Genomic DNA, 9910 nt, shown 5'->3' on the forward strand with positions numbered 1-9910 from the left:
AGAGCATGGAAAGTTCCTGGGGTCAGGAAAGTCAGATTGTTCCCATCTAGCCAGAGGCTGTGAAGGAAAGTCAGGTTTCTGAAGGTGTTGGTGTTGAGAATCCGCAAATAATTGTTGGAGAGGTTTAGAGAGATGGTGGATGGTGCTATTTCTCCAGGTAGGGTTTTCAGTCCAGCTCTGTTGCAGAGGATGGTCTCTTCAGGTGTACATTTGCACATGCTTGGGCATGAATTGGAGACATTCAGACTCAGCCCAGCCTTTGCTGCACAAGTAAATATAAATATAACGAGAAAGAACATGACCAGCCACACATCAGCCACAGCATCTAATGCCTGATGGATAGTAGAGGAGGAGGCAAGAAAAAGAGCATGTACCTTTTGGGCAGGTGAACCACAGGCAGGGCAGGGTTGGTTGGACTGTGCACAGTGAAAATAAATCAGCTGGTTCCTCCTGCTGCAGCCCCTTGGGGATTAAGTGTTAAGGCACGTCAGAGCTGATTAAGTGCTGCCCTGAGAGGCAGGGAGACTTCTCAGCCCAGGGTCATGCTCTGATAGTGGTTTTTCTCACCTCCTGCCCTCTGCAAACAGCAACAGGTAACAGACTTACCCTGGCAGCTGTCTGGGACAGGTTCCTGCTCATGGCTTATCACCATTCTCAGAGTCTGCTTGGAAGTTGGCTTAAAAAAAACTATTCTGGGAGGAATTTTTGTGATTTTCTCCAGCTGGAGCTTCAGCAAAGGCAGTGCAAGGTGGCTCTGCCATCCAGGTGTGAGGGGAGGGCTCTCACCCTGACAGAGGCTGCACACACTGACAGATGCCCCAGGCTCAGGGATTTCCCTTGGTGATGGCTGTGACTCCCCTGCAGTAAAATGGGAGACTGCCGGGAGCTGTGCAAGCCTCATGTTCTCTGACATGACAGGCATTGTTTTCTCTGACATTTTTCTCTGGGAAAGCACAGGGGAGTGCTGTGTCCTGGCAGTGCCTCTTCTTGGGATAAGCCCTGAGCCATCTATGAGGGGTGAAAAATGAACCCTGTGGTTGAAACAGGGAGCACCCCGAGGGCACACTGTCCTTCCCAGGGCACTGCTTGTCTCCAGCAGGTCTGAAGATGCCACTTCTTCAGACCTGGAGAAGTCCAAACTGGAGCTGGACTTGGGTCCTTAAATATCTGTGTCCTTGCCTTGCCCTGTTTTTATCCTATATCCACAGTGCACAGGGAAAGTGCATTTGGGGGCCTGACTGATGAACTCAACAGCCAGAGATCAGCAATTTCCAGACTGATCGTTCTGCAGGAGGACCGGACCCAGGGCTTGCAGCTGATGGGTCATTAGTGACACAATTGCTGCTCTTGTTTTTCTCACTCTAAATTTTTCTTTTCCACTTCTCTCTGCTGGAGTTCTCATGTGTTTTGATGTGCTTGAAGCACCTTTTGTCAGCCTTCCAGTGCATTTCCTTGCTCTTAATTTGTTGGTCTAGCTCAGCTTTTTTCTTTTTTTCATGTTTTACAGGTTGAGTTTTCTTTCTGTCCCCTGTTCTGCCAGCTCAGTCCAGACAGTGGCCAAACCCCCAAATATACAGTATGCCCAACAGTAAGTGTGACCTGGACAAGTTTGCAGCTCTGTTGTTTCCTCAGCAGAAGCAGATTATATTTCCTGTGCTGTTAAATCACTATATTGGCTTCAGCTTCTTCTGTTTTCTTCTTCATTTTTTCAAGCAGCAATCCCCTGAAGAACAGCTTCTCCCTGGAAGCTTGGCCAGGATGATCATGTTGTGTAATGGAGACCATCTTCCAGCTGTAAACAACATCATTTATTTAGTTAGACAGGCTTTGGGGCAGCGTTACTGGCGGCCAAAATCTGGTTTCCACCACGAGCAGCAGTGCTGGCACCACTCCCAGGGCTGGTCCTGGGAGCCCCAGAGGAAGGTGGAAATGTGCACTGCTCACCCCATCCAGCTGATTTTGTCTGGGGTCAGGCCAAAGGTTTTGGTGGGTGAATCTTTGTTTTCTGTATTCCTGGTTCAGCTGGGGCTGTTCCTCCAAGGACATCACCTTGGAGGGATGTTCTGCTGCTGGGGTCTCCATGGCTTCTCTTGCCTCCTGATGCGCCACAGCTGGGAATATCCATCCCTCCATGACTTTGTAAATGCAACCCTGTGAAGGAGACAGGTTTCTGCTGATCTCTGTGCAGGACAGGTGAGCTGCACTGTGTGCTGGGGAATGCTCTTGCCTTTAGCTGAAGTTTGTAGCTCAGGCTGAAAAAGATGTACCTCTTGCTCTGGTGTCCCTTTTATTCTACACAGGGTTTATTTCTGGTTGTAATTCCAGCAGTGTTACCATGTTCTAGCTCTTAGCAAAGCCCAGTGCTCTCTGTAGTGTAGCTCTCCTTGATTTCATACTGGAAATTTTCAGACCAAAAGCACACAGCTCTTGGAGCTCATTGCTGCCAGATGTTGCTTAACTGGACTCAAACACTGTGGTGGAGCAGGACCATGCAGCTGCAGAATGTTTCCTTGCTCTAGAGCCTATAGGGCCAAGGAACCCCTAAGTATCAAAGTGACCAGATTTTTACACTTTGTCCCAGCTTTGGCAATTCCAGTTTCTCCCTGTAAGGATTCCACAAAGCATGGAAGTGGGGTGGCAGCTGCTTGAGAGGATTTTGTCCAAACTTAGTGATGGCAGCCCGGGCTGCAGCTGCCCTTGGGGTGGAAGCAGTGCAGTGGTTTGCCAACACTCAGCACTGTGGAGAGTTAAACCCTTACTGGGGGCTGAGTGCTGGTCCAAGAGAGTGGCCACAGGAATGTCCTGTGTGTGCTGCAGCTCCCAGTGCTCCTGTGCTCAGCACTGCTCCAGCTTCCTGAGCATCTCTACTGCAGTCACTGCCACGCCAAGTGCTGCAGAGACAAGGTGAGGATGTGCTCCTTGAGAAGAACTGACACGAGTTTTTCCTCTACCTACCTTTTTAGCAAGCTTCCCCTTTATGGTCTGTTCAAATATTAGCATCCTGCTCTGGGGTTCTCTTTTCCGGGCTCTGCTCTTTGTGCTCCACGTGCAGGGACTCTGATTGTCTCTCTCCATCTGCCTGGAGGGTTTCTGGAGTGCATCATGTGTTTTGGCTGAGGTGCCTCATCCACCCGGCTTTAGTGGAAAAGCTGAACCACTGCAGGTCTTCTGCTAAAATGTATTCCACCCACCACATGGCCATGGTTGTGTTTTTGTCCTTTTTTCAGTCACTGATTTATCTGACATCTGGGATTTATAGCCCAGCTCATCCCCTTCAGAAATTGTTTGTAGCTGATGTCAAGAGCCTTGCCTAATACTGTAGATTTTAAGGAGATGAATTCTCTTTAGAAGATCGAGGCAGCAGTCAAAACTTCTGCTTTGGGATGGTCTTGCTGGTCTAATAAGTTAAAGGAGCAAGGTTTACATTCTTTAAACTTTTTGTTGGGAAAAGGTGGAATTAGAAGAATCATGTAATAGATTTGTTGGTTAAAAGATTGATTAAATAATGTGGAATATGCAAATGTCAGGAAAAATCTGACACCCCCAAAACTTTATCTAGCTGGTGAACTCTCTTTCGTGTGTATCGCAGTTTTCTTGGAACGTAAGAGGAATTTCTAGTAAAAACACTTTAAAAGTGGGAAAGCTGTTTGCAGTGGTTATAGTTCAAAATAGCAAAGAGAGGAAGATTTTTATTTTTAAAAGATCTCTGGAAAGACACCCTTTGGGTGCTCTGTAACTCTATAAAAATTTCCAGAGAGTCCTAGCTCTTCCTAAATATCACCTTGAGACCCTAAAGAGAAATGTGAAGCATTCTCCCACATCCTTTGAATGCCAGGCTATGTACAACTGTATTAGTTCAAGTAAAGCAGAAGTTAGACAGGAGGGAACTCTCTCCCACAAGATCTGGGCACCAGTGTCTTGACTTCTGCTGCTCATCACAGCAACTGGTTTGAGAGAAGTGAGGAGAAAATGCCCTGTGCTGATGAAATCTGACTGTGGGTTCCTGTTGTGGTCTCAGTTCTGAAATGCTGCTCTGCCACTGATGCTGCTGTGGCCATGAAGGCTCTGTGCCTGTTTTTGGCAAGTCTGGTGGTCTGTGTGTGTTGGGGGCACGGCTGGGAGCTGTGCAGCTCCCAGGGATGGAGTTTTGACCAAGTCCTTCAGCAAGAGCAGGGCATGCCCCAAGAACAGGCAGTGGTGCCAGGGTGTGTGCACTTCCTGCCTTTAATAGCAGCTTGTTTTCAAAATCACTTATCTGCCTGTTTTCTTTGCTTCTTTTAGTAGCTTGTAAAATGCTTACAGCCAATAATTTGAACAAACAATGTCATGGAGGATAACCTCAATCTTGGCAGTGCTGTTGGCTGGACACAAACATCTCTCATACAATAAATGCTTTGGATAAGTTTTCTGCATGCTGAAGGTGGGAAGGGCATCCCTCTTCCCTCCCAAATGCCTCTGTCACTCTCACTGAACTGCTCCAAAACTGACCTCTTCTAGCACAGAAGGTCTGTTCTCTCAGAGTATCTGATGGGCCCTGTCTGGGTGGCCCTTGTGGCCACTGCTGTGCTGCTGGGAAGTGGAAAAGCAGCACTTTAAAAAGCTTAGTTCTTCCCCATGAAATCATGGATCCAGCGGGGAGAGTGGAACACTGACCGAGGTCTTGCCTTTGAGGGTGCTGGCAGCTCTCCCTCTTGGCCAAAACACCAGGTTTGCAGACAGCCACTGCCAGACCTGATCATGCTGTGCAAGGACCCAGAACTGACCCAGCAAGAGCCATGGGTGCTGGATGGGAATGGGACTCACTCACTGTCTCAACCTTCAAGGTCAGTGCTCACAACTGCTCCCTTCCCTGAGTCCCCAGTAAGGATGCAAGCCATCAGCTTCTCTGAAGGAGTGCTCTGGGGCTGGGAAAAGGTGAGGTAGATTCTCCAATCTTACTTTCAGCAATGAATCCCTAAAGAAACCCTTAAATAAACAAATGCAGGAAGGAGGAATGCTTAGAAAAGCTTATGGAATGCTGGAATGTTTGGCACAGCACACCCCAGAATCACAGAATATTCTGGGCTGGAAGGGATGCACAAGGATCATCAAGTCCAGCTCTTCCAGCCCATGCAGGGATCAAACCTGCAGTCTTGGCATTATTAGCACCATGCTCCATCCAACTGAGCTAATCCCAGGGTCTGGCATGATGAAAATCATTGTTCTGGCAGCTGGTGCTGGATCCCCAACTCCTGCTGCCAGCCCTGGCACCAGGGAGTCAGGGGATCCTGCTGTAAATCAACACCAAACACTGCCACAGTGATCTGTGTTGGGTTATGCATCCTGGGGAGCACATTTATAAAAGTTTTTTTCCCCTATTGCTTTCTCCAAAAGGAACAAATCAAGCTCATGAGTACAGTTTGCATCTGGATCTCACATTACTTGGAGCCTTTGGCAGGCTGGCAAGGTTTAGCCTCCAGAGGTGGCTCTGACAGCCTGCTGGCACTGTCAGGCTGCTTATTGGGATATTCCATCCCTGACAGTGGCAGCACTTCCCTGCAAAATCCAAGACCTAGGGCTTGGAGTGCATGGATCCTTTTCTTTTTATTTGTACAGTTGGTCAGAAGGTGCTATTTGAGTTGTGTGTGGTGATGTGGTGATGGTTTGGGTTTTGTGTGTTTGGGTTTTTTTTAAACACTTCTGGTGACTTTTGACCTCTTTAGGTGCAAAGGCTTGAGGATGGAAAGACAAACCTAAGGGCTCTATGTGGGCCTGCAGCAAATTTCTTGCTCCTCTTGAACTGTGAATTATTTTAGTAGGTGTAAAAGATGTACTCAAAATCCTTCCCCAAATTCAACCCCCAGACACCTCAAGCTTCTACTAATTTAAAACCAAACAGGTCTTGTGTTGAAAACTCTCAGCTTTTGTAACTTTGCAGCCAGATGAGCAGTGAGAAAGCTCTGCCCTGTGCTGAGCTGTGTGCTGGGCTCTGCTGCCTCAGATCCATGTGCTGGATTTACCAGCCTGGCTGTGCAAAACACATCCCACAAGCTCAGGGGCATTAGCTCAGCTGCAGCACTACATGACACAAGGTTGTTTTGTGCATGGGCAACTTGGGCATCTGTTTTACAGCAGTACAAGATGCTCAGAAATAGTGAGAGGAAGAAAGAAATGGTGGGGGAAATAGAAGAGAGGGATTTGTACATTACTGAGAGGAAGCTTTGCAGTGAGGACTTGGGATCAGAGAAGGAATCAGATGCATTGAGCATTGGCAGGGGAAAGAACAGGAGCAGGATTTGTCAAAGGGCAGCCTGAGCTATGACCCCATTGCACTGCGTGCATCAGGGCCATTTCTTGTCTGTTAAACTCTCAATTCTGTAGGCAAAACAGAATAAACACAGTCAGGATCTGTAAGGATCAAAAGCTGTGGGGAAAGGAAAACTTTATATTTAAGTCTAAACAACTAGTGTTTGTTATTTTTGAAAAATAAACATTTTTGTGCATTTTTCCTTCACTGGGTGTTTGCTGAGGAATGGAGCAAAACCTTTTACCAATGGTTTGTGTGCAACTGGCAGCAAAGACTTCTGGCTGAGGGTGTCCTGGCATATCTTGTTACCAAAAAAAATTAATAAATATGGTTCAGAGTGAGTGCTGATATCTCAGGTCACTCACCAGGGGGCCAGCAGTCCTGCAGACCCCAGGCAGGGTCTGTGCAGGGGAAATTGGTAGCAGAAGCTGCATCTCTGCTCCTCTGCAGCAGGAGTCATGAGTCTCTCTCTTCTGTGTTCTTGCAGCCTGACAGTCCTGACCATGGACTGCCTTGTCATCATGTCCTTGAAGCAGTAAATCGTTGCACTGCGGTAAATAGAAATGCTGTGTGGGATTCCCTTTCTTTAAATAACTCAGTCTCCTTTTAGCACAGAAAATGCTAAGAACTGGACTTTGAATTATGAGGCAGATAAAGACAAAAGCTGCCAAGGACTCTTCTCTCTGCCTTGAATGTAGCACTCACCTCCAGGGGATGGATGTATATGAGTTTGCTGATAAGCTTTTTCAACACTCTCTGAGGCTTTTTCTGGTCAAAGACACAACTGGGCAGTGGTGAAACTGGTGAGACTGTCCTCCACAGCCTGCTCAGCTCTTGGTTCCCCTGAAGATGCTGTTAAAAGGCTGTTTTCCATCTCTCCTCTGGGTCACTGGTATCAGCAGAGCTGGTGGTGGCTGCTGTCCCTGGTGTGCTGCACAGTCCTGGAGCAGGGGCAGCACTGGCGTTCCCCCAAGCCCCCACAGGTGAATACACCTCACCCCAAGGCTGTGCTGGTGTTCAGAGGATGGGAGGAGCTTGTGTGCAGTGCTGGCTAGTGATTGAGAGCCAGGGGCAAAGGGAAGTGGCGCTGCCAGAGGCTCCAGTGGTTCTTTCTGTCTGGCACATGAGCCTTGCTGGGGAGCACAGCACACGTGCCCCACAGATGGGCAGTTGTAGCAGAGATCACACTCAGGCATCAGGGCAAAATGTTTAAACATCTGGGTGCTTCCTTTGCCCCTCTTCTCATCCTGCTGGAGCCCCCTTGGAGCTCCTTCCATGGAGAGGAGGCTGGGGCCAGGCACAGCATGTGAGGCAAGGAAGGAGCAGATGTACAAACTCTGTGTTGTGTGGAGTTGGCATGAGCTCGTTTTGGTCATGTCCTACCCCAGTGCAGCCTCAGAACCAAACCTGCTCTCAGCCACGTCCTGCTGCCTGATTTATCCTGATTTGTCCTGATTTGTCCTGGTTTGTCCTGCTGCCCTCCTCAGCCCCAGCAGTGTGGATGTCTTTGCAAGGAATAGGGCAGTGGCTTTCCCATTCTAACTGGGAGATGGGATCAGCCCCTTACCCAGGCAGTGCTGGTGTGAATGCAGTGATGTTCCTGCACTTTCTGTCTCTCTGTGTTCACATTATAGTCAATTCTGCCGGGACTTACAGCCTATTTCATTCTCAAATGTGTTAGCCAGTGCTAGGACTCCACGGACTGCACGGGAATCCTGCTGCCCTCAGAGATGCACAAATCCTTCCATGGAGGCTCCCCCATGTTGTGTGTGCATGTGGAGGGCAGAAAGGGGCTGAAAGTGTGGGTGTGTCCTCCTGGCCCAAGAGCTGCAGTAGAAAACCACAGGGATATTTGTGTGAATTTCCTTTTTCTTGCTTGCTTCATTTCCTTTTTTTTTTCCCCCTTTTTTTCTGGCTGTCTTGTTGCTCTCTCCTGATTTACTGCATGTGCTCACGTGGCCTTGGAAAGGGGGGTTCTCAAACTGTTTTGCTTCCAAAAGGAAAAGAAGCTGGCAGGCATTCATATTTCAGTTCTGGAGTTATGTAGGTTAAAGTCTCCCAGTGGAAAAGGGAAGATATGAGAGAGCAGATTGCTGGTGGCAATACTCACCAGAAGGAAAAGGGAGAAAAGGAGCACGGAATTCTGGAGGCTTGAGAGGTAGGTTTTCTATCTGCTGTTGGAACATAATTTCCACTGATTTGATTCCATTTGTGGTGGAATGTCTTGTGCCTGCAGTGAGAGGAGGAAGGAGCAGCTCAGAGCAGATCCTCAGGCACCACTTGTTCATGGCCAGAGGGCGGGAGTGTGCTTGTCAATGAAACCTTGTTCTCTGTAACGCAGTACAAATAATTATGGTGTGGTCCCTCTGCTAGGAGTCAGGGAGGAATGTAATGCTTTGTGATTAATTCTGACATTTCAGATTCTATATGTTAAAGTGAAGGGCTTGGGACATAAGGGTGAAATGGGACTCCAAACCTTCTCTGAATATTTGTGTTCCCAAACAAAAAAGCTTTTCTTGGGTTTAGGACCTGTTTGAATACAGAACATGGGCTTATGATCAACTATTTGTGACTTTAAATACCAGCACTCTGCAGAAATTCCCCTGCTGAATTTTCATTGTTGAGACAATATATTTAAGTTTTTGTCAGTATCTATAAAGTAGTACATTGCATATTTTGCACTGAGTAAACGATAAGCTACTTTACATTAAATACAGAAAAATATGTTTGAAATGATCAAATGCCTTCTGTTAAATCATTATGATCATTAATGATCACGAGAGATCATTACCCAAATCTGTTGTCTGTGAAAAGTTCTGTTATTTTTAGGGTTCCTTGAGAATTCTTAAATGCCTTACTGGTTCCACAAAAACTTAATTAAAATTAATTTCCTCTTTCTAGTATGTAAAATAAAATACTTGGTTATGATATCTTCTTCATTGACTTAGGAAGTCTTAAAGTTTGCAAAATGTCCTGCTCAGAGTGCAGACACAAGCTGTTGAAATGCAACACAGACCTGTCAATGAACTCTCTGATTTTAGCTGGTTTATAGCTACATTTTCCCCTGCTGAAACCCAGTTCTGGTATTTCTAAATGAATAGCACTGTTAAATCCAGTGCCTGCAAGGACTGAGTTTATTGCTTGTGTCTACATGGAAATTCTCTCTTTTACTGTTCTGATTGAAGCTGTCATGAGGAAGGAGATGCAGATATGCGTCAGAAGGACACTGACAGTGAAAGACATTTTGCAAAGACCCTTCAGTGTCTTTGTGTCCAGCTCTGTGAATTGGGGGGCAAAAAAAAATAAATCACAGATTGCTTTCCTAATAGTCCTTTTTAATGGCTGCTTTCACATCTGCTTTCACATTTTAACTGCTCAGAGTGCTAGAAATAGCATGAGAAAACTGAGAAAAGGATCATGAGGAGCTTCAGTGTGGCCTTTGGGTCACAGAAGCTCCCAAAGTGTCTCCAGCTCCTGAGTCCATAATCCTTCTGCTCTGCTGGCCACAGAAAGCACCATCTGTAATCACAGATAAACCCCAGCTGCTCTCTTCTCTGCCAGGCTAATTAAAAAGTGCTGTGACGTCCCTAGGGCTAATTGTGTTCTGTCAGTGGGAAGGAGGGA

General features: G+C 47.0%; 2 protein-coding genes across 2 annotated transcripts in view; one reads left to right on the forward strand and one right to left on the reverse strand.

Moving 5' to 3' along the window:
* The window catches only part of LOC102037142 (nyctalopin-like), a 1314-nt gene extending 1015 nt beyond the window's left edge, over nt 1–299 (reverse strand). The window contains 1 exon segment of the mRNA XM_031056099.1: nt 1–299. Within this exon segment, the coding sequence (XP_030911959.1) occupies nt 1–299 (299 nt within the window).
* An 8050-nt stretch (nt 300–8349) lies between these two features.
* Nucleotides 8350–9910, forward strand: part of AGTR2 (angiotensin II receptor type 2) — a 3293-nt gene continuing 1732 nt past the window's right edge. Inside the window, exon 1 of the mRNA XM_014306593.2 lies at nt 8350–8444. The gene's annotated coding sequence lies outside the window, so the exon portion shown is untranslated. The remainder of the gene's footprint in view (nt 8445–9910) is intronic.

Source organism: Geospiza fortis, unplaced genomic scaffold (assembly GCF_000277835.1).
Source record: "Geospiza fortis unplaced genomic scaffold, GeoFor_1.0 scaffold157, whole genome shotgun sequence".
NCBI classification, from domain to species: Eukaryota; Metazoa; Chordata; class Aves; order Passeriformes; family Thraupidae; genus Geospiza; species Geospiza fortis.